At 42.1% G+C, this 24,090-nt stretch overlaps 1 protein-coding gene across 13 annotated transcripts in view; it reads left to right on the top strand.

Annotated features, from left to right (window-relative positions):
- TMEM178A (transmembrane protein 178A) overlaps positions 1-20,979 on the top strand; it is a 248,006-nt gene extending 227,027 nt beyond the window's left edge. For 11 of the 13 annotated variants that reach the window (XM_029231420.1, XM_029231421.1, XM_029231418.1 and 8 more), the window contains 3 exons: positions 8,760-8,873; positions 11,695-11,832; positions 20,009-20,979. In XM_029231420.1, coding sequence (XP_029087253.1) covers positions 11,727-11,832; positions 20,009-20,250 — 348 coding nt within the window. In that variant the 5' untranslated portion in view covers positions 8,760-8,873; positions 11,695-11,726 and the 3' untranslated portion in view covers positions 20,251-20,979. Of the gene's footprint in view, positions 1-3,392; positions 3,511-8,759; positions 8,874-11,694; positions 11,833-20,008 lie in introns of those variants that run through there. The other 2 variants (XM_029231426.1, XM_029231415.1) reach the window with 2 other exon arrangements.
- Positions 20,980-24,090: the final 3,111 nt, after the last annotated feature.

The raw sequence follows: 24,090 nt of genomic DNA, 5'->3' as shown, positions 1-24,090 counted from the left end.
AATCTCCTCTCTCCAGTACAGAAGCCACCAGCCACATGAGACGACTGAGAGCTTGAAATGAAAGACTTGGTGTGAAAAAAAGCGTGTCAAATACCTCATTAATAATTTTCAAAATCTTGATTGCATGCTAAAATATATTAAAATTAATATCACCTGTTTATTTTTGTAGTGTGACTATAAGAAAATTTTAAATTGTATATGTGACTTGCATTCTATTTCTACTGGACGTTAACACTCTAGATTTACTGATTTTATATCTTTCTCCTTTCAATTCTGAAGACTTCATGATGGGTTTGCCCTTCAGGACTGGTTTTGGTCATCTGGGGCTTAAAAGTCAGCTTTAAGCTACTAAGCTTACTGTACTTAGTTTATTTATCTAAGCGAGGGCTGTTCATACTCATTCAAGGAGGTGATGAGGAAAACCTTTTCTTTTGTCTGTTTAGCACCTGATTCCCTCAGAAATTAAATCTCATGGACAAGAACATGGTAGTCACCCTGCCCTGTGTGCCCCACAGTTGATCTTTCCTTTTAAATTGGGATGTGCACAGGCAGAGCTGGTAGGAAAAGCGTTCTTCATTTTTCTGCCCATGGGCTAGTTATGGAATTCCAAGTTGCCTTTGAAATGTTTTAGGAAACAATGCAGACTGTTCACCGACACTTTCATCTGCTAGAGGACCTAAAGCATCAATTATACTGTAGTTGTCAGCAACCTCTTAAACGTCATGGATCCAGAGAGAAGTCACAGCCTCGACTATTGAGGAACTTGGGACATTCAGGGGGAGGCAGACTTGCTGACCTATTAGGAAATAACGAAGACTGAGTAACTAGAGCCAGATTGTGTGGCTCAGCCTCTAAAATCAAAATAAAGCCAGAGAATGGGGGGAGGGGGGAGTTATATGGGCTGCATGCGTGGGGAAGACTTTTTGAATGAAGGCTGTAGGCCTGGAGGGCTTAGTAGGTTGTAGATCGTTCTAAGGTGAAGGCTGTAGGTATAGGAAGAAATGGGCATGACACTGCCAGGGGACACGTCTGGGAGGGATGCGGGGAGTCCCTGGGGACCAGTCACATGTAAGTGTAAGTGAGCTGGGGGGCAGGGATAGATGATAGGGGCCCGTAGCCTGGGCTTGATTCGGGGGAAGCTGATGGTATGTTCTCGATGGGGCAAAACAGAGCTGGATGATGAAAACCCCAGGCTTATTGCTCTCAGGGACCACCAGAAATTTTCTCATCTCCTGTTTGCCTAAGTGTGGAAGTTGGTACATTGGCACAGCGTTAAAGCTATTCAGTATACAGTTATGGAGCACCTACCTTTTGCCAGGCACCTTATTTTTTCAATAAACACATAATTCTAAAATAAATACAACGTTACATGATGGCAAGTAAAGCTGTGTCCCACTTATAGTTATCAATTTAAAGAAACATATTAAGCTCATGATACTGTGAAAGGCAGGTGGATATAACAAAAATCTTAAAGGTTTTCATGTTCTGCATTGCGGATGGGCAACTGAGGCTCCAGAGGCCCCAGGTCTTCACACAGTAGGTTTATCTAAGAGTGGCGTGCAGGGTGGGATGGAAAATGGGGAGAGAGTGGCAAAGAGGCCAGTTAGCCAACTGTTTTGGAGTGAAGTGAAGACTCTTTAGGAGTCTTGAGAAGTGGTGAGAGTGGAGAGGAAACATGAGAGCCACTGGTTAGACCGTTGTTCAGGCAGCTGTTTCACGTGTCTGTTTATCTCTCTGTGTACTTGGTCGATCTGCGATGCTCATTTAGGGCTCAGACTCCTAGTGCGTCTGATTGTTCTGTTGGTGAGCGTGGGCAGATGCCGAGAGGTAACTCATAATCCAGCGCTGACATTTATTGAGCCTTAGAGTGGGCCACATCCTGTGCGATGTCTCTTTCTTTCCTCACAATAACTCCATAACGTATCTGCCGTTATTCCCCCTCTTTTACAGATGAGGGAACCAAGGCTCAGAGAGGTAAGGTAATTTACCAAAAGTCACACAGCTGGGAGTCAAATCCGAGCCTGGCTGACCTCAAAGCCTTTAGCCACTGCATATACTGCCTCATCACTGATTGACTCTAATGACTTTTAACAGCATCTTCTGCTGTTTCTCACTTTTCTCCCTCATTTAACCTAGAGTGTGAGTTTCTGTAAGTTAGCTTAGAATTTGATTCCTTTCTCTAAGCATCAGAAACAACAGAAATTCACCAGCCCCTAAGCCCCATTTTTAACCCCTGTGCAGCATATTTTATATATCTTATTCTATGGTTTATATCATCATTAAAGTGGCTCTACTTGGCCCTTTAAAAAGCTAATTAATCACTAAATATAGACCACAAGTTGTTCTTTTCAACCCCCTGCGTGTCTCTTTCCCCCCATTGTGAGATGCCATCTGGTGCTATGAGCTCATGCTTTTTGTGTTCCTTTTGAAAGAGCCAGATTCATTGCTCTCTAAACCCGGAAAGCCAGTTCATTTCAAAGTTCGCATGCATGGCTTTGAAAAAATTTGCATCTGATGCCTCCTTGTGGATTTTCACAGTATCACTCTTAAACATATCGCCTGGCATTTCTGTCTCTACCACTGTCTATGTGTATATATATATATATATATATATATATACTTGTCTTTTTACCAAAAGGACTTAATTTGTTTTTGGCAAATTAAGCGACTAGAGGTCTTTTCTGGTGTGATTTTTGTCAAGTTTCATTTTGTCAGTTTTACATGTGTGCTGTAGGAAGCCAAAACTTAATAGCATACTTTACTCTTCGAATCTATTTCACTTTCTGCTTTAACAGTGGAACAAGTGTTTAAGAAAAAGGAAATAAAAGAGCTAATCGCAGGCCTCTGACACTACTGCTGATCTGTCCTTTACTCCACCTTTCTCTTCCAATTCTGCCTGAAGTCTCTAATCATCTAGCAAGGGAGTAGAGCACCAGGGCTGTAGAGCATTTTCTTGCAAACTCAAGAGAGAAGCTCTGGGTTCCCTACCACACTCCCAGTCTTTGGGACCTTTGGGTTACTGCTTGTTACTCTCCAGTCCAGACCTTGTCACTCTTCCCACTTCCTTTTTCTTCTCATTTCAAGTTCTTGGCAGTCTAAATTTAACTTGGGAGCCTACTGGGGAAGGAAAGGTAATTTGGTGATGTGTGCACTGCTTACCTCATTCCTGGCACACGTGTGGCGCTCTCCTGGGGGAGCAGGAGAGCACTGGGCTGGCCGGCTGCCCGCCTCCTTTCTGCTACTCTCTCTGTCCACTGGGATCACGCCTGTTCCCAGCAAGGGGCGGAGGAGGAGATGGGCTCTGAGAGTATTAGCAATGATGTCAAGGGACCACATATTTCCCTGGCACAGGAGTTGGTGGAAGGCCAGCCCCGCTGAGTCCGAGAGGAGAATTTCTCCCCAATCCAAACCCTGTCTCTAGCATTAAGTAGCTTCCGTGAAATGCAGGAAGGATGAAGCCACTAAGTCAGCCACGAGCCAATCCAGTCTCCAAATAATGTGTGTTGAAAGGTATGGATAATATACAAACAGAAGGCTCAGTTAGGTATCCGCTTTGTTTCCAAAAGAGCATATGTTTGTACTAAACTGAAAAAATTTGTTTTTCACTTCAAACTGACAGTTCATTTACTAACTGTGGTTCTCGAACTTATGGTTACCAGGGGGGAAGGGTGGGGGGAGAGGGATAGATTGGGAGTTTGGGATTGACATGTACACCCTGCTATGTTTAAAATAAAATGCCTTTCCATGAAAAAAAAAAAAAGCTGCAGTTCTCACTACCCACAGAATTAAGATGCATTTCTAAAAGCGTAAGGATTTCTAACTTTCCTGAGTGAGCATTATACAAAGTTTGGGTAACACCATATATGTTAAAAGCTTGGTTTTTGCTTTGCACTGCGGCCTTGGGCTAGTTACTTAACCTCTCTGAGCTTCAGATTTTTCTACCTGCTTAATGGAGCTAATAATACCTATTTCATATTTAGCTCATAGGGGATTTTGGTGAGTATCAAATGGATTTTGTCAATGCTTTTTTTTTTTTTGGCATCTATGAGGTGATTTCTGTGCTTTATTCTATCGATAAGGTATATTACATTAATTCATCTTCATATGTTGAACCAACCTTACATTCCTGGCATAAATCCCATTTGGTCGTGATGTACAATCCTTTTTATATGTTGCTGAATTCACTTTGCTAGTACCTTGTTGAGGACTTCTGAATACATATTCATAAGAAATATTTTGTAATATTCTTTTCTTGTGATACCTTTGTTTTTTGTATCAGGGCAATACTGGCCTCATACAATGATTTGGGAATTGTTCCCTCCTCTTCTTTTTTTTTTTTTTTTTTTGAAGAGTTTATGAAAAATTGTTAGTTTGTCTTTAAACATTTGGTAAAATTCACCAGTGAAGCTCTCTGGTCCTGGACTTTTCTTTGTGGGAATTTTTTTACTAAGTTAATTATTAACTCATTCTCTTTACTTGATATAGATCTGTTTAAATGTTCTATTTCTTCTTGAGTCAGTCTTGGTAATTTGTGTCTTTCTAGGAAGTTATCATTTAATCTGTATTATATAATTTGTTAGCATATCATTTTTTCACAGTATTCTCTTATACCACTTTTTATTTCTCTAAGACGGTTAGTAATGTCTTCTGTTTCATTCTTGATTTTAGTAACTTGAGTCTTCTCTCTTTATCTTAAATGGTCTAGATAAAGATTTGTCAATTTTATTAATGTTTTCAAAGAACCAAGTTTTGTTTTTTTAAATTTTCCTTATTTTTCTAGTCCCTACTTCATTTATTTCCACTCTAATTATGTAATCTCTCTCCTTCTGCTTTGGGTTTAGTTTGTTCTTCTCTTTTTAATTTCTTCAGGTGGAAAGTTAGGCTATTGATTTGAGACTTTCTCTTTTAATTTAGGCATTTGCAGGTATAAATTTCCCGGTAAGCACTGCTTTAGCTGCATCCTATAAATTTTCATATATTGTGGTTTTGTTTTCATTAATCTCAAAGTGTTTTTAAATTTCCCTTGTGATTTGTTTTTGATGCATTGGTTGTTTAGAAGTGTGTTACTTAATTTCCACAAATTTCTGAATTTCCAAATTTTCCTTCTGTTATTGATTTCTAATTTCATTGTATTGTGGTCAGAGAACATACTTTGTATGACTTTCTTTTAAATTTATTGAGATTTGTTTTATTGCCTAAAATATGGGGTATGCTGGGAAGTGTTCTATTTGCACTTGAAAATTATGTATATTCTGCTGTTTGGTGAAGTGGTCTATAGATGTGTGTTTTGTCTAGTTGGTTTTTAGTGTTGTTCAAATCTTCTGTTTCCTTGTTGACCTTCTATCTAGTTGTTCCACCATTATTGAAAGTGGAATACTGAAGTGCCCAACTATTATTATTGAATTGTCTATTTCTTCCTTTAATTCTGTCAGTTTTTTCAAGTATTTTGGGGCTTTGTTGGTAAGCGGATAAAATATGTTTATAGTTGTTATATCTTCTTAGTGGATTGACCTTTTTATCACTATAAAACATCTTTCTTTGTCTCTAATAACACTTTTGGTCTTAAAGTCTATTTTGCCTGATGTTAGTATAGCTATTCCGTCTCTCTTTTGGTGACTGTTTTCATGATATATCGTTTTCCATCCTTTTGCTTCCAACCTACTTGTGTCTTTGAATCTAAAGTGTGTCTCTAGTGGACATCACATAGTTGGATCATGTTGTTTTGTCTAGAATGCCAATCTCTGCTTTTGGTTGGAGTGTTTGGTCTATTTATATTTTAGTCCATTTATGTTTACCTGTGTTGTAACATTACAAATGTTCTTTGTTTCTTCATGTGGATTCAGTTACTGTCCTTTCATTCAGCCTGAAGGACTCCCTTTAGTATTTCTTGTAGGGTAGGTCTGCTAGTGACACATTCTCTCAGTTTTTGTTTAACTGGAAATGTCATTTTCCCTTCATTTCTGAAGGATAGCTTTGCCGAATATAGAATTCTTGGTTGATAATCTTTCTTTCAGTGCTTTGAATATGTCATTCCACTCCCTTTGACCTCCATGTTTTCTGATGAGAAATCAGTTTCTAATCTTCTGAGGAGCTCTTACACACGATACATTACGTTTTTTCTTGCCGTTTTCAAGATTCTCTGTCTTTGGCTTTCAACAAAGTCTGGGTATGGATCCCTTTGAGTTTATCCTATTTGTACTTCATCAAACTTCTTAGATGTGTAGATTCATGTTTTTCATCAAATTTAGGAAGTTTTTGACAACTGTTTCTTCAAATATTCTTTTGGTCCCCTTTTCCCTCTCCTCCTTTTTGGGTCTCCCATTATACTCCTCAGACTGGATAATCTCAATTGATCTATCTTCAAATTTGCTGATTCTTTTTTCGGACTGCTCAAAATTTTGTTGAGCCCCTCTAGTAAATTTTTAAATTTCCATTTTTATACTTTTCAACTTCAGAATTTCTATTTGGTTTTTTTTCTGTCTCTTTTCATACTTTCCATCACTTTACTGATATTCTCTATTTGGTGAGACATCATTCTCACACTTGTCTTTAGTTCCTTGGACATGGTTTCCTTTAGTTCTTTGAACATATTTAAAACAGTTGATGTAAAGTCTTGGGTAGGGACTTCCCTGGTGGTCCGTAGTTGAGACTCCGTGCTTCCACTGCAGGGGGTGCAGGTTCGATCCCTGGTCGGGGAACTAAGATTCCACATGCCGCGCGGAAAGTCTTGGTTAGGTAAATCCAATGTCTGGGCTTCTTCAGTGACAGTTTCTATGGACTGACATTTTTCTTCTATGTAGGAGCCTTTTTCTGTGTATGTTTTATACTTTTTAATTGAAACTGGACATTTAAAATAATATAGCAACTCTGGAATTTAGATTCTCCCTCCTCCTCAGGGTTTGTTATTGTTTTTGTGTTGTTGTTTGTTCCTTTAGTGACTCTACTGAACTAATTCTGTAAAGTCTGTATCCTTTGTCATATGTGAGCCCTGAAGCCTCTGCTTGGCTAGCTTAGTGGGATGCTAATGATTGGACAGAAGTGTTCTTAACTGCCTGGAACCAATAAGTCCCCCAGTCTTTGCCAATGGGCTCTGTGTGTGTGTTGGGGCATGTGTTCAACTCTACTTTAACCTTCACTTCCTGCTTACACAGAGCCTCAAGGTTAGCCCGAGGATGAGTATCAAGTGGAATGACAGTTTTGAAAAACACAAATGAGAGCTATTATTGCAGTCTGTTATCTTTTATTATTCTCAGACCAGGTCATTTGCTCTTTGTAAGCACAGGCATTTTCTGACTTATAAACACGTCACTTATATGTAAACACCGAACTTATATGCCTTAGACCTCACAACCACCGCCAGGGGCCTATGTTGAAAAAACAAAGAGAAAAATAGAAAGAGCTGTGAGCTTTTAGAGAATCTGTGGTTTCATAAGGAAAAAAAAAAAAGCTTCTGAAAAAGCAGAGATAGTCCTGGGTAGTTTCTTAGCTGCCTGCATCCGCATTACTTGGGATGTTTTGTTAAAAGTCAGGTTCCTGGCTCCATCCCATATCTTTTGAGTCAGAATATCTTGGGTTGGGTCCAGGAGTCTACATTTTAAACTAGCTCCCCAGGTGATTCTCATGCATACTGAGGACTGAGAGACAAGGGAGGTGATCCTGTAGGTGCCTTCCCATCAGGGACTAAGTGGTTCATGATGTTAACTGTGCTCAAATACCAATCCCCCCTTTCAATGCCTGAGTTTTTAAAAATTTCACTTTTTTAATTACATTTACTCAAATTCCACCAATTAGAGATTTATTTGCATCTATGAGAATATTTTCTAACAGCTACCGGAGTGAAAAGATTAACATTTACTCACAGCTCTTTTAAAATTAATCTAATCAGAGTGCATTTATCCAAACAGCTGGTCAAGGTGATTTACAAGGAAAGAAGGAAGTTTTGTTTCATTTTAATTTGACAGGAAGATAGATACTTTCGTGGGATTCAGAAGACTTTAGGGGAAAAATAGGCCTGTGTTAATTTATGCAATAAAAGCATGGATTGAGAGGGAAGGTAGGAAAAGATACTAGATAAAGCAGTGGATACTTGCCCATTTCAAAATATTGTTCATACAACCAGGAAAGGGAGGAAAAAATTTCTTTCTCCTTTCTCCTTTTAATATTACCCGTTGTCTTAGAACCTAGAATTCAGATCAGTAAAATGTGTATTAAGGAATTATGTCAGCTGCTGTAGGGCTACTTAGGCTCTCGTGGGCTGTCTGGAGACCTAATCACTATTTAAACCGCTACATAGAAGGCTCTTTATTGAAAAATGTCTTCTGGTTTCCAAATAACACACTTCCTGATATACTTTTTGATTCAGCCCATTTGAGAGTTTGAGGTTGGATCAAATTTGGATGCGTGAAATTTATCTGTGTTCAAATTCCAAGCTGATTTCTCCCAATCATCTGTATACTTTTAGGCCATTTCTCCTTGAGGAGTTTTGTGTTTGGTTCATACAAATTCAACATTGAAAAAATAATTAGGGGAGTTTAGATTCTTATCAAATTTAATACATTCAAAAATGAAACATGATTTAAAAAATTATTTCACGTTTTGGGTCTTTGCTACTCTGACTTGTCTCTATTAATGAGAGTAATCAAGAGATTCCTATCCCCTGCCCCTTCAACCCAGTTTAGGATGCATTGTCCTGCCTTCGGTTTCCAGAATTCTATTACAAATGCGTGGACTAGTAAATCACATTTCTTATTTCCTTCAAGGTATTGCACAGCGATGTACAGCTATCAAGTACCACTTTTCTCAGCCGATACGCTTACGAAACATTCCTTTCAACTTGACCAAGACAATCCAGCAAGATGAATGGCACCTGCTTCGTGAGTATTTCTGGGAAAGGGTCAGAGAGGGTCAGAGAGGAAATGGTGTCTTTCTGAACAAAAAGCCTTCCCACCAGCCCTTTCAGATATGGACCGAAAGATGGTCTGCTGATCCTACGTGGGCCTCTGGGCCCCATCCGACTTGGTCAGAGACTCAGAGAGTCATTTCACTGTGCCATGGTCACAGCTTGTTTGCAGATCAGATGTGTGAGAGTCAGGCGTGGGGCTTTGTGAGACAGTGCCGCGAGCGTGTCTGTCCTTGTGGCGTCGGTATACAGTCCACCTCCTGAGTGCATTCTTTACCAAGCCATGTGGTACAAGGCCCTGATCTGGTGCTTGTCTTAGTAAACCATGGAGACTATACCTTAGGTGTGTTATTTTAGTTTTCTTTATCCAATATTCATTTTAGTTACTGTGTCTATCTCAGACCTTGGTATTTCTGCTAAAATATCTTTATGAGTGTATGTTGTAATTTTCTCAGAAGGGGTCTGTTATCTCCACATCCCGATGGCAGGAACTATCTTTTTTACCGTCAGGAAAATGTGAAACTGTAGAAAGGATTGTGCAGTGTGACACCAAAGAGGACTGATAGTTACCTGAAAACTGTCGATTCATGTTGCCTAGGGATAGATAATTCAGGAAAGCAAAAAACTAGGCCTAATTCTTTTTAGTGTTTACCCTAATCAGAGGTTGACATTGTCATTTCCAATGCAATCAACGCAAGGACTTCAGTGATCTTGTTTGGTGACCCAAGTCACTACAGGAAGCCAAGTAGAGTTTCATTTTGTAAAGTCAAGTCTCTCTACAGATCAAAGGGCTCTATTTTGAATCTCAAAGATGTAAATGGAAGCTCTTAAGATATTGCCCACAGCAGTGGTGTAATGTTATAAATATTATGATCTGCAAATTTAGGACTTGGAGAGTCATTGGCTAAAATGTGGTTTATTTCTGAGTAGTATCACTTCCTGAAAATTATCTCTTGCTGGCTGATCTTAATGGTCATTTCTCAGCAGATCTTAGTTAGAGCCTTATCTAAGTCTTCTTACATCTTCATTCTTTATGAGCATGTTTGGAGTTCTTTGCCTTAATCATCTATGCAGAAAGCCACACAGTCACCGGTTTTCGGCAAGAAAAGATCATCACAGGGTCCTGAAAAAGAACCTTATCTCTTTAAGAGTTTGTACCCTGTTACTGCCCAGCAAGACAGTACTGAGCATTCTCCTCTTAATCCTCTCTGAGGTTCTCATGGAAAGATGCTTTCGGCAGTCTCAGGCATGGCTTTTTCCAAGAAAGTCACACTTGGTGATCTGTACCATGTTTACCAGATAAGCTTAGCATATCCCGTACTAAGGCAAATCCCATGTGGATTATATCTGAACCTTGTGCCTTTTAATGGCCATAGAAAATAAAACTCGAACCACAGGGAGTTTAGGAGGTTGTGAGAGAATGGTGACTGAGCTATGATTACACTGGATGTCTCAGAACGACTTACACCTTAATATTAAACAGCCCCTTTAAATGATCAGTGCCCGTGACCCCTAGCTCTGTGGTGGTCTACACTGCCCCTTCTAGGCTGCAACGCCCTGCTTCAGTTTAGATGCTCTGAGCTAGAAATGAAAAATCCCTTGAAAAGAAAGGGATGGACCACGTGTGACAAGGGCAAGGCTGAAAGCTACCGTGATCCACCCTGTATACATCATCCCGAGTTGCCAGAGGCCACAGGAACACACAGTGAGGTGGTGGCTGCCTGGGCGCCTTCGCAGAGCAGCCCACGCTCACACAGCGGGGTGTGCCTCTGGTCCTGGTTCCATGTGTGTGCAGGAGTGCACGGTCCACCTTGCCTAGACCTGTTCACTGGCTTCAGCGGCAGACTTATGTTTGGGATCTGTTGCTCCAAAAAGGATCAGAGAAATCTAGCTCACGATTTTTAAAATTAGCTTCATTCAAAAAAAAAAAAAAGAGGGAGGGAAATAGAAAGAAAAAGCAAAAAAGCAGGAGGGTGGGCAACTGGAGTGGAAGTGTACCCATACATCCAGCCAGTCCATCTCTTGCTTTGGCCTAGAAGGTGGGCCAGGGCCTGGGTTCCTGGCCCAGTGATCACAGTCGTGTTTTTGTGATAGACCAAACTTCTTGTGTGTTCAGTGGGGCTTGGCCCACGGGAACAGCCTTTTCTTAACCTGGGTACTTGGGAGCTTGGGTTGTAGGGCCTATGTTTAAGGGAAGAGGGCCTTAATGAGTAGATGTCCTATATGTGCATGTTGGGCCCTATTTCAGTTACGGTCGCCTTCACTTTCTCAAATCCTTTTTGAAAATAGGCAGGAGGAAGTATAACTTAAAAATAAAGTAATTGGCATCCTTGGTGCACAGGTCAAACCATATTTCACTATATCTCAGTTTTTAGGCTCTTTCCCCAAAGTCAGATTAATTACAGCCACTACAGTGGTGGTGACCTATGATTCTGTTGCTCTTTGGAGGATAATAAAGATCTTTTGCAAACCTTCCTCACTGTCAGTTTACTAAGTAACTTTTTACCTCTTACCCTTGTTTACCCTGGTGTCCGCTGGTCTATTTTCTACTTGATACGGACTTCTCCATGGACTCAGGGAGGGTAGATGCTGACCCCTCAACTTGTTACACCCCATCTGTCCTCTTATGAACTACCTAGGAAGTTTATTTCCTAAATCACCGTGGCCCTGAAGACCCTACACCTGTCCATGTAACGTATTAGTTTTCACAATGTATACAAAGCTCTTCGTTCTCGAATTTTCAATAACTCTCCTTCTTCTGCTTATTATCTTGAATGTTTGTGTTTTGAGATTAGATTTAAGAAGAATCACTGCTGGCTTCCTGGGCATGGCTGTGGCCGTCCTGCTCTGTGGCTGCATTGTGGCCATGGTCAGCTTCTTCTGGGAGGAAAGCCTGACCCAGCATGTGGCCGGACTCCTTTTCCTCATGACAGGTACGCGGAACACCTCTGACACCTCTCCCAGCGAAAGCAAAGGCCTCTCTGCAGGCAGCTAGCTTCACTTTGTTATCTCTCCATTAATTTTGTTTTCACTAGTGAGAAAAGCAACCAAAAGGTCATTTGGCTTTGGTGGGCAATACAGAATTTAAAGAAAACAACAGTGTTAAAAACGCAGCCCTGATTTCCCCATTGTGGCTCGTTACAAGGTTAGATGGAAATGTCTTAGGTTTAATCTCCATATGAGGCAGGTCTGATTTTTCTGTCCCATTCTTTCCTATTGTGCCCCTAACCCTGGCATGGACTCTTGGCAAACATGGGAAATTGCTTATCAGGAGCCCTCCAGGAGAGGGTGATAGCTCAGCACAGCCCATGCCTCTGGGCTGAAGGTCAACTCAAAGTCTGTTTCTTAGTGATGGAGTCATTGGTGTCATTTTTACACACAAGACATTCATTCATTTCACTCCACAGATACTTTGTGAGGACTTACTATGGACCAGGCACTTCTCTACATACTAAAGACACATAATGATTAAGGCAGACAAAATCCTTCTCCCTTTCTGTTTTGGGGAGACACAAATAATAAGTTGTGATAGCGATAAAAGCTGTGAGGAAGGTAAAGGAGGTGGTGTAGGGGACCCTCTTCCACATAGGGAGTGCGCTGCGGGCAGAGGAAGGAACAGTGCCAAGGCCTAAGGCAGGGATGGCTTGACATATGTGTTTCGAGCCACAGAGAGACCAGTGTGGCCGAGGGCAGGGAAGGAGAGGACAGCATCCCATGAGGTGGAGAAGCAGGCAGGGGCTTGGATTTTAATCTAAGGGTGGTGGAAGCCACCAGAAGGTTTTATGCCAAGGAGTGACTTGCTGTTAAATCAGGAGATTGGAAGGGGGTGTGTGGAGACACGACTATGGTCTTTTCGATTGTCGGGTGAAGAACATTTTTGTCTAAGAAGGAGTCAGCAGCTGAGTTGATGGCTGAAATTGACTGAAGGTGGCTGCGGCGAAGAAATCTTTCCTCCTGCTTTTTCCCAGAAAATTGTGTCTGTGATTAGTGAATGCCAAGTTAACAGTTTCACAAAGTACGCTGAGCATCAGGGGTAATAGTACGCTAGATGTGTAGCCGTTTTGAATAAGCTTATTCCTGCTTCTCTGGAGTTCTGTTACTCAAGCGACCACGACTGGGGTTTCTAGCACTGCTTGCTGTCATGGTCACTCACTCAAGCCCGTGTTCCCTGGAGGCGGCAGCACCGCTTGGTGACTGGCACCATTTTTTCTGTCTTTCAGGGCTGACAGGTAGGTGGTGCTTTGCCTTCTGGTTGGTCAGCCAGTCAGCTCCTGTAACCCAATTCACAGACAGACGTCCTTCCTTCTTTCTAAGTCCTGTCGGCCCCTTTCCGACCCCATGAGATGGCGCTGTAACCAGCAGTGACCTGGAATAATGGATGATCATTGTAAGCATCCCGACAGAGCATTAAAAAAAAAAAAGTCACCTGGCCTTTGAATAATTCTTAGCAGAAAAACAACTAAAGTTTTCCAGACTTGGGTGAATACACAGAGGCTGCAGGACTGTAGCCCAGGGAGGCTAAAATTCTAGTTTCTGAGGTTTTGGAGGAGGATTTGAACCTTCAAGACCAGCCATTGGGAGGGTGCCTGCCTAAAGGATTCATTAAAATCCAAAGTGTAGGGACTTCCCTGGTGGTCCAGTGGTTAAGACTCCACGCTCCCAATGCAGGGGGTCCAGGTTCGATCTCTGGTCAGGGAACTAGATCCCGCATGCCACAACTAAGAGCCTGTGTGCAGCAGCAAAGACCCGGCACAGCCAAATAAATAAATGAATAAATATTAAAAAAAAAAAAATCCAGGGTGTAGAATGAACAGGTGAGGGTGTCAAAGAATCAGAGAGGCCGGTGCTGCCCAGGGGATTTCTTTAAGCTTAATGGTCATGAAATATCTCTCCCCATTTTCTTCCCTTCCTTTATTAGTTGGGTCCCCATTTTTCTAACTCTTGTCCTCATATACATCAAAGAAGTATTCACGACCCCCCAGCCCTGGAAAGGCCCCACATAGCATCCTCAGGAAAATGAAAGGAGCTGAGGGCCAGACAAAAGCCTCAGTAGTAGTAGTTTTTAAAGGACCCTTGTAATGTGGGTAATGCATGAATAATTTAGGATATCAAACAATTGTTGGCATGAAAATAAATCACAGGACCATAAAAGTCAGGCTCAGTGAGCGTTTCTTGGGAGGCAGAGGGGCTGGTTTGGTTTTAAATGAAAGGAGGATGGGAGTTCAGTCTTGCATTGGCTCAGAGGAGAGCTAGGAGCTGAGTTTCTGAAGCCAGCCCCACCTTCCCCTGCTCAGCCCTCATTCCTGAGCCATCTGTGTAACTCTGGGCCAGACTGGCTCAGGGCTCAGCAGGATTTATCATCAAAAGCCCCTGTGCAACTGTTAAAAACAAAACAAGCAGAACAATAGCCATAGTGGCAAAAACCCATTGCAACCCCAAAACACCCTAAACTTATAAACTTGAAGTTTGATGACCAGGCCGGAAGGGTGGACAGACCTACCACATAACACTGGCTTTCTTTTTTGCTTTTTTTTGGAATAAAGGGAAAACCCACTTATAGATCTCACCATCTGAAAAATTAGTTGTTAAAATATTTTCCTTATCCTGGACCAAATCTTGCCCAAGTCTTTGTCTCACTAAAGACAATAACAAAAGGGAGAGAAGTGGCTGTGGTTCTAAAAGGGTAGCTCAGGGCATCCTTGCGATGGAAATGGTCTGTGTCTGGTCTGTGATGGTGGCCACATAATCTGCACACGTGGTGACATTCGATGGAACTAAGTGCACACACACACACAAGTGACTGAGTGCATGTAAAAGTGGTGCGATCGGAATAAGGTGGATGGACTGTATCATCGTAAGTTTCCTGGTTGTGCTATTATACTAGAGTTGTGCAAGACGTTACTATTTGGGGAAATTGGGTGAAGGGTATACAGGATCTCACTGTGTTATCTCTTTCAACTGCATGTGAGTCTATAATTATTTCAAAATAAAAATTTAAAAGAAAAAAACAACAACAGAAAAAAGGAAAGAAAAAATGTTTGCCCCCATCATCACATGGAAAGTATTGAATATTTTGTTTTCTGGGCTTCCATTTATCATCATACCGTAAGCATTCCCGGTGGCCTTATATTGTTCTGTGTTCGGTTTGTAATAGCTTTTAATAGCTGCATGTTCTTCCATGGAGTAGATTTGCCGCGTTATGTTCCCTTACTGTGGGATTTAGGGAGGTTTGTTTCATTTTTGCTACTACAAATAATCCCTTTCCATTTCCTTTGTAAACACCAAGATAACTATGTTAATCCATTGCATGAGATAAATTAGCTGTAGGACCTTCCCACGTAGCAGCAGGAGATGAGAGCAAATAGGGTTAAAAGAATTGATTTTAATGCAGCAGTCTTAGTCGGCATCACACCACAGATTTTTGATGCTAAACTTAGCCTCTTCTAAGGCGCTGGCATCTTCATTCTCTACCTGAATTTATTAGCCAAACCTTCAATGAAGATCATCAGTGATGTGACAGTTTGAGATGTTAAAATGGAAACTTGGAAACAAATCTCTCTCCTTAGGCCTTATTGCATACTGACAGCTCTTGATTACCCACACGTGGAGCAGCAGGGCTGCTGACTGTCACTTCCCATCCCTAATTCCCTGGGGCCTCTCAAGGGGTCCTCCAGCAGGGCCAGGGGCACAGAACCTCAAATGTAGCCTTTTGACCTCATGTCCTCTGAAGTTACACACACACCGTCACGGAGGCATATCCAGAGATAAGGGAATAAGACATGATCCAACAGTGAGGGGCTGCCCTTTACCAGACCACACTGCCTCCTGCACTGCGAGTGAGCATCTCCATCAGCTTTAAATGATGCATTCTATTAGATTGCTGTTGCGCTAGTATGATGATTATCATTTGTTAGGAATATAAATATTTTAAAAGGTTAATTTATTCAATGCAAATATTTTTAAATACAATTTTTATGTCTCTGTAGTAGGGTTTTAATTACCTTTTAATATACTGGGAGTCTCAAAAATTGGATAAAGCTTGGTCCTCCCTTGATGGGGGCCTCCATTCCCCTTCATAGGCTGTGCCCTGAGTGGCCACTGCCGACGGACGAGGCAGGGCCTTCGGGTCAGTAGGGAAAGAAGAGACAGCCCAGGCTGCCCCAGCAAAGCTCAGGGAAGGTAACACCCACGCTAGGCCACCCATTGTTTTGCTTCAATACATTCAAATTAAAACAAAGACTCCTCTGTAGGTGTATTGAATTCTCTAGGGTAGCCACTGATTATGACCTAAAACTACAGGTCCTTAATGCCATATCTGAAGCCCTTGGGACCAGGTGAATTTTGGAATTCAGGATTTTTTTTTTTAACTTATTTAGTTTATTTATTTTTGGCTGCCTTGGGTCTTTGTTGTTGAGCGCGGGCTTTCTCTAGTTGTGGCGAGCGGGGGCTACTCTTTGTTGTGGTGTGCGGGCTTCTCATTGCGGTGGCTTCTCTTGTTGCAGAGCACGTTCCCTAGGCGCATGGGCTCAGTAGTTGTGGCTCACGGGCTGTAGAGCGCAGGCTCAGTAGTTGTGGCGCACAGGCCTAGTTGTTCCGTGGGTCTTCCCAGACCAGGGCTTGAACCCCAGTCCCCTGCACTGGCAGGTGGACTCTTGACCACGGCACCACCAGGGAAGTCCCTGGAATTCAGGATTTTTAAGTTTTATTTTAGAAAGGTAATATAGTGCATGTATTCTATATTATCTAACACCCTGAGCAGGGTCTGAAATCAAGTATACATTAACATTTCTGCAGCCAAACACATGAATATTCACACTAGGTGGGATCAATAAGGACTCTAAATAGCCTATGTCACGTCAGGCCAGATTTGCCGGTCAGTGAGATTGCTGCAATCTTTGGGAAAAAGATCAGATGTTTTTCGGATTTAGTTAATTGCAGATTGTGGGTCTTGTATCTGATTTTTTTAAAAAGTGTTGTCTCTATTAGTCCTGCCCAGTCATTTAGTTAAGGCAACTTAGCAATGGCTTTTTGAGCAATCTGTGTGAAAATTAGCTTGAGGCGGTTTTTTTTTCTGGAATTGCAAAGAGGCCAGAATGATGGGCAGGCCGTCTTTTGAAGGAGTGAAAAAAAAAAAAAAAATCAATGTTTATGTCTGTGGGTGTTGCAGCTATGTTTATCAAGCAGGCTAACCAGGGTGAAGCAACTTCCACTCCTTTCCGCCTTTCAAGCACATCAAAGGAGGATGGTCAAAAGAGTGGGCCGTTACCCTAACTACACCATGCCAGCTGGCCATAGGCACCATGAAGTTTAGGGAAGGAAATTAGGTTGATGATCTGGGATGGCAGCATAAATTTATTTCTCTTCTGATCCAAAAATATCCTTTCCGGTCTTGTAATTCTGTGATATCACTGTATCTTCTAATGAAGAACTTTGGCGGAACACCTTTTAATATTTTATAAGAAAAGTCGCTGCATACAGCGCTCTTCAGAACAAGTAGTTACTCACCCTTTTGAAGATGCTACCAGCAGTAGCCAGGACTGAGCTTGGGACTTATAAACCCCTCTCCCCTGGCGCCACCAGCTGGGCTGAAGAGTATCAGTGGTGGTAGCCCAAGGGAACTCCTGGCTGGTCAGGGGAGAAGGGAAAGGGAAGGAAATGTCTAAGAGAAGAAGGGAGGAGAGGTGACCTCTCTCCTCGTGGCTTTTCAGGAATGACCATTAGATTTTGAACTTTTGAAATGCAAGGCTGGTACCTTATCTTTCCATGCCCTCATCCCATATCTTGCATTAACTAGATTGCTACTGACAAGAAAGCAACATTATTGGAAATAACTTGCCATCTAGGTAAATCCTACAGGACGTGATTTAGGATGAACTGATTCTTAGGTGTGTAGAACTCACCGTATTGCAGAACTCAGTTTTCTTAAGCAGGTTTTGCACACTCCGTGTCCTCAGTGCTATTAGGGTCCATGTGGAACTTACAGGAAGTCCAGGGGTCTCTACTCCTTTTCCCTGACATGCATGCTGGAAAGTGAGTGGAAAGAACACTTGGGGTTCCTGATCACATCAGCATCAAAGCAATGATGGCTGTGACCATCAAGAACTCATTCAACTTAACTACCTCTAACATAATCAGAACTGGGTCTGGAACATAGTAGATGCTTATAAATAATTCTTGAATAACTGATTAAGTAACACCTAAAATAGTAAAATCTTGCTTAGGCCTGTAAAAGGGATGGAAATAGACTTCATACATTGACCATACACACAAACTCTCTCTCTCTCTCTCTCTCTCTCTCACACACACACACACACACACACACACACACACACACACACACGGGGCGTGTGCATGTTGTTATCAGCTGAATTGTGTGCCCGCCCTGCAGCCCTGCCATTCATATGTTGAAGTTCTAGCCCCGAGAACCTCAGAATGTGACTGTATTTGGAGACAGGGTCTTTAAAGAGGTGATTACACTAACTAAATAAGGTCATTAGGGTGGGGCCATAATCCAGTACGATTGGTGCCCTCATAAAGAAGAGGAAACTTGGGCACAGATAGTTACAGAGGGAAGACTGAAGGCACAGGGAGAAGACCAGCATCTTTAAGCTAAAGAGGGAGGCCTTGGAAGAGACCAGCCCTGCTGGGACCTTGATCTCAGAGTTTTAGCCTCCAGAATTGTGATAAAGTAAATTTCTGTTGTTTCAGCCATCCAGTCTGCTGCTACTTTGTTAAGGCAGCCCGAGCAAACTAATACACATGAGGACTGTAAGACATGCATATGGAACTAAAATAGAATTCCGCAGGATCAAAACCGACCTATGACTACTAATCTAGCTACAACAAAGATGTCTTCATCCTTTAAACACTTTTCCTTAGTGTCTTCAAAGTTAGAAGGGTTTTTCTTTCCCCTTATTAAGATATCTTGAATGGGTTAGGCCTCTTTTACAAAAGCTAGTTGCCTACATTGGAAACACTGCTTTGTCTCCTCTCCCTACATTTCTCTGTAATAATCAAACAGTCCTGCCCATCCCACAGATAACAGCTATGGCAGCTATGTATTTGCAAACTTCCTTAGATATGTGAGGGTCCAGAAAGGGGAAATTCTTAGATATGCTCTTTGGTTCATCTTTGCTTTTCTCTCACTCAGAACTACTTCAGGAGCATCTTGGAGGGAGAAAAAATATCCTTGGAGAGCAGTCTCTGGGGACATTTGTGGGAAGGGGAGGGGCAGACATCAGGCATATTTATGGGCTCACGCAACCTCCTCCACCCCTCCATCTCAGCTGAGTGAGTAAAGGCAGAAGGAAATAAAGCAGGTTTTCATCAAGGTTTGGTGATGCCCTAATCCTAAAAGAACTTAAGTGGCACAGAGATGTATATAATATTTCAAGATAAAATAAATACAAATAAGGGATACAAATAAGACAAAGGAGCAATCCGATAGCTGATATATGATGTCAGCTATTTTACAACAATTCCAATATCCTGGATTTAATTTATATTATTTAAAATCTTTTTATCCATTCATTATAAAAAAAAGTGATTTTTGAGGCCCTAGAATGTGCCAGGCTCTGTGCCTTAAAAAAAACTTGTAAAAATTCATTTAAGATATTATCAGGCAACATGATAAATACTAATGATAATGGAAATTGAAAAAGAAAGACTTGGTATGATGATTGCAACTACCTAAAACTGTGTCAACTCAGGTGTAGAACAAAGGGAAATGAAAATTGTTTGTATTAGGTTTGAGTGATTATTTTTTTCCTTAAAAATAATTAAAATTTCTACTACGTTGTTTTTAAGTATAAAAAAAATTCATGTATACGTACCAATTTAATTGAGATAATTCTGAATAATTCAAGTTATCAGAATTTTCCCATCTTTTTCACTCCTGTATCTCCAGAACCTAGCATACAGTCTGGCACATAAAGGTTTTGCCAATGTTTGTTGAATGAAGTAACTCAAGTGAAAGAATTGTCAATCCTTTATTCATTTGGATTCATCATCTCATCTGTTGATCTGATGTTCACGAAGGCCTGTCTGGCATTTGCCTTGTAGCAGGCAAAACCGTAACCCATCACCCTGCTCTCTTTGTATTATTTATAGGAATATTTTGCACCATTTCCCTCTGCACTTACGCCGCCAGCATCTCCTATGATTTGAACCGGGTCCCGAAGCTAATTTATAGCCTGCCTGATGATGTGGAACACGGCTACAGCTGGTCTATCTTTTGTGCCTGGTGCAGTTTAGGCTTTATTGTGGCAGCTGGAGGTCTCTGCATCGCTTACCCATTTATTAGCCGGACCAAGATTGCACATCTAAAGTCTGGCAGAGACTCCACGGTATGACTGTCCATACTCAAGTCCACTGCTTGGTGGCCCGTCCACAGTGCGGACGAACCTTGAAGGGGACGGAGCAGAGTCTGAGTCAGGATCCCAAGCACAAAATCGGTCTTGTACATTCCAGCCTGTTGCCTGCCAGCCCCTTCTGGATGACTGATGTCAAATCATGCAGAACCTCCATACCTTTCTAAGGACAAGACTACTGTGGATTCAACTGCTTTAATGACTATTCATGCTTTGACGGCGAGGAGTAGGGAGCAGAGCCATGGAACATTTCTGGGTTCAGAAAAAGAGGAAACCGCAATGGAAAAATTTGTATGATTGCCATTTATTTCAGAGAGTTTGTACATAACAATTACCCGAGAGTCATTTCTATTTGCAAAAGGATTCATGACAAAGCGAGTATAATTTTCTTGTCATTGTACCATGCTTGTTAAAGTTAATGCAGCACCTTCAGAACTTGTCCTTATGGTGTCTTGTTGTGTCAGCACCAAACATTTGTGCATTATTTGTGGATGTTTTTTGTCACAGGGAGATTCTTCTGTTGCCTTATTTATTTTTAATTGAAGTCTCTTCTCCATCTTTGTACTGGAATCAAAATCATAAGAGAAACAGATCAACCCTGGAAGAGCTAACCTGTAATGCTATGCAGTATTGTGAGAAGTCATATCTGTCGTTCGACCTGTCTCTTTACGTTAACTGGATTTCTGCATTAAATGACTGCCCCCTTGTTAATCTGGGTGTGTTTTCCTGTCTTTCAGCCGTGGCAGTAGGTCTCCCTAGCCATTCGGACAGGTGAGAACTCTTTGTTTTTAAGAGACTTGCTTCATCTCAGTTAGGTTGGTCATTTCTATTTATCATTTGTAGCAATCACACACATGCTCTTGACAACAGAGATCATTTTCCAAGCTTCTTTTAAAACCTTACCATAGTATTTTGAGTTTTCTTCTCTCCCTCTTCGTCTGTGTTTACCATCTGCCTGGTATTTAGCCACTGATAAGGATTCACAGTCTCTGGCCATATCCTTGAACCTCCTACCCCAGTGGGTTTCAGCCTTGGCTGCACATCCGATCACCTGGTTAATCATCTTCACCTGTGCCTGAACTGGGCCCCACCCCAGACCAATTGACTTAGAATGTCTGCAGCTGGGCCTGGGCTTGAGTATTTTTCAAAAAAAAAAAATCTCATAATTCTGATATTCATTTGGGATTTAGAGCCACTGTACTGGGTCAGAGCTACAGTTATCTCCTTGGTAGCTAATATTTACTTAGCACTTACTGTGTGCCAGTAACTGGGCTCTGTTTTTTCCAGGTATAATTGCATTTAATCCTCTCAAAAGCTCTATGAGGCAGTGTTGGGCTGCACCCTGCAGGCCTGCAAGCCTTGTGGATGCCCGGCCTCAAGACCAAAGAAAGAGCCCAGAGACAGCGACAGAGACATCAGTTGTTTACTGGATAGGGGATCTTACACATCTGAAGCAAAAGGTCCTGGAGGGACACCCCACCATAGATGGCAGGCAGGACATGGCAGCACTCTGCTACCTGGGGGAGAAGGAGGAATTCCCCCATTTATAGGGGGAATTGATGACAGGTTGGCTTATCAGTTACCAAGGAAACCAGCAGGCCGAGGCAAGTCCCTCACAGCCCCTCAGGTTAAGACTATCAGAGGGCTTTTGTTTCACTTTAATAAACTAGCAGGTGGAGCCCTTCTGGCCTAAGGGTCAGGAGGCGAGCACATTCCTGTGAGAAGGGTGTAGGTGAAGCAGGGACTGGTTGAGTTGAGCAGAGAATGTACAAAGAGCAAGAGAAGAACCATCTGGGGCGGCCTGACCATACAGGTAGGTAACTCTTCTTCCATTTTACTGATAATGAAGCTGAAGGGCAGACTCAGAACATTTGCTTCATTTTTTTTCGACGCGTGGGTATAGGACAAAATTAAAACCCTTCCATGGTATTTCTTTATCTTTAAATGGAAGGGTGGGCACTAGCTAACTTCTACGCTTTTCCTTTTAACTCCATCATTATCCTGTATTGTATGCACGAGAAAGATGGTCTGTAAAAGAGGGAAGGTGCTATACCAGAAGTATAACAGTGCTTCAGACTTTAATTTAATAAAAAATGCTTTTTTCCGGGTTTCCCTGGTGGCGCAGTGGTTGAGAGTCCGCCTACCAATGCCGGGGACACGGGTTCGTGGCCTGGTCCAGGAGGATCCCACATGCCGCGGAGCGGCTGGGCCCGTGAGCCATGACCGCTGAGCCTGCGCATCCAGAGCCTGTGCTCCGCAGCGGGAGAGGCCACAACAGTGAGAAGCCCGCGTACCGCAAAAAACAAAAGCAAAAAAAAAAAAATGCTTTTTTCCCCTTCATTATAAAACCTGATTTGGTACTTGTAAAAGGATAATGATAATCTACCTACCCCCACCCAAAAATCAAGCCTGGTTTCCAAGTGACGGTGTCCACATATTGTTACGTAAGCCTTTTGGAAGAGGTTAGGTGATCCCGGTGACCACACAAGCTCTCACCAAGGCCTGTGGCTGTATTCCCTGGCAATCTCTCAGGCCTGTTTAATAAACCCATCCCTCTGGATGAGATCAGAGACATAGAGAAAGGAGCAATTATTTTCATTTATTACTTTCATTTATTACTTACTTTTCAAAGCAGGAGAGCTGTTTCTTTGAAGTTTTCTTTAAAGATTCCCCATAGAAGATGTCAAGACTCTTGAGCATTTATATTCCAACCACCAAAGCAGCGTCTGAGTGAGTGACTTTTGAAGTTTCTGAGAAGCTTCCCAGGGGTTTGAGGTGTGAGTGGAAGAGAGCCTTGGAATGACAGAAGGTTGAAGGGTTCACACACCAGAAAGATTTGCCCAGAAGCCAGGGGAGTTCACTTCAGATTCAAGTGTGTGTTGGCAAGAACAGAGCTTCCCTGCCTTTCAGCCAAAGTGAGCTCAGAGCAAGCTTCCTTGCTTTCTATTTACATTTCACAGAGTGTAAATGTTGCCAGTCTTGCATTTGGTTCCCAGTCCTTAGGCTTCTCTTAGGGGTGTTTTCTTAATTGGCTTGCAAATGAGGAGTAATTGAAATGGCTGCACAGTACTGCATGAGCAGAAGAATTCGTTGAGATAGTTTGTTCTTCCTATGTTTTCTCTGTCCCAATTCTAGTTGCATGCCTATAGCCAGGCTGTGGTTTTTTTTTTTTTTTTTTTGCCTTGGGCATTTTTTGCAGGGCAGAAGGCAGAGGTAGCTGATCTCCTTGAAGTGAGGATGCATTGGGTCCAAAAGGGAGGATAGGCCAGAGGGCTGACTTTGTGGGCTAGAAGTACTTAAGGGCATCCTGGAGACTGGAAAGAAAAAGGATGGCAGTCCTGTGATTAGCTGGGTCCTTGCATTTCTTGAGGTTATCAGGACCTCGGCAAGGATGGCTATATGGGGTGTCCAGAGATACTGGAGCCCTTGGTACAGTGGCTCTCATGACCCAACCATGGTTTCAGAGCAGCAGAATCAATGGGCTGGGAAGAACCAAGCCTTGGAATAATGGGCTTCTCAGTGGCAGCCAGTCTGACCCTTGGAAGGTCCAGGGACATTGGTACAGCTGTGTGTGTGTCTGCAGTAATGAATGAGGGCTAATTCCTCCTAAACCTACAAGAAAGGACTGTGAATAGAAAGTAAATGGATTTACAGGACACCTGAGATTATAGACTAAAACTCATGTCCATCTGCCATATATAGACAACATTTACCAAAAAAGAGCTCTACCCAAATCCTTGATTAGACAACCATAGGCCCCATAGGCCCCTCCTCTTACCAATGTCATTTTTGGTTTATTTGCAATGTTAGAACATAGCTGCC

This window comes from Monodon monoceros, unplaced genomic scaffold, assembly GCF_005190385.1.
Source record: "Monodon monoceros isolate NGI ecotype Baffin Bay Population unplaced genomic scaffold, NGI_Narwhal_1 Super_Scaffold_19, whole genome shotgun sequence".
In the NCBI taxonomy this organism is placed as follows: Eukaryota; Metazoa; Chordata; class Mammalia; order Artiodactyla; family Monodontidae; genus Monodon; species Monodon monoceros.
The sequence above is the reverse complement of the archived record's forward strand: the minus strand, read 5'-3'. Positions and strand labels throughout refer to the sequence as shown.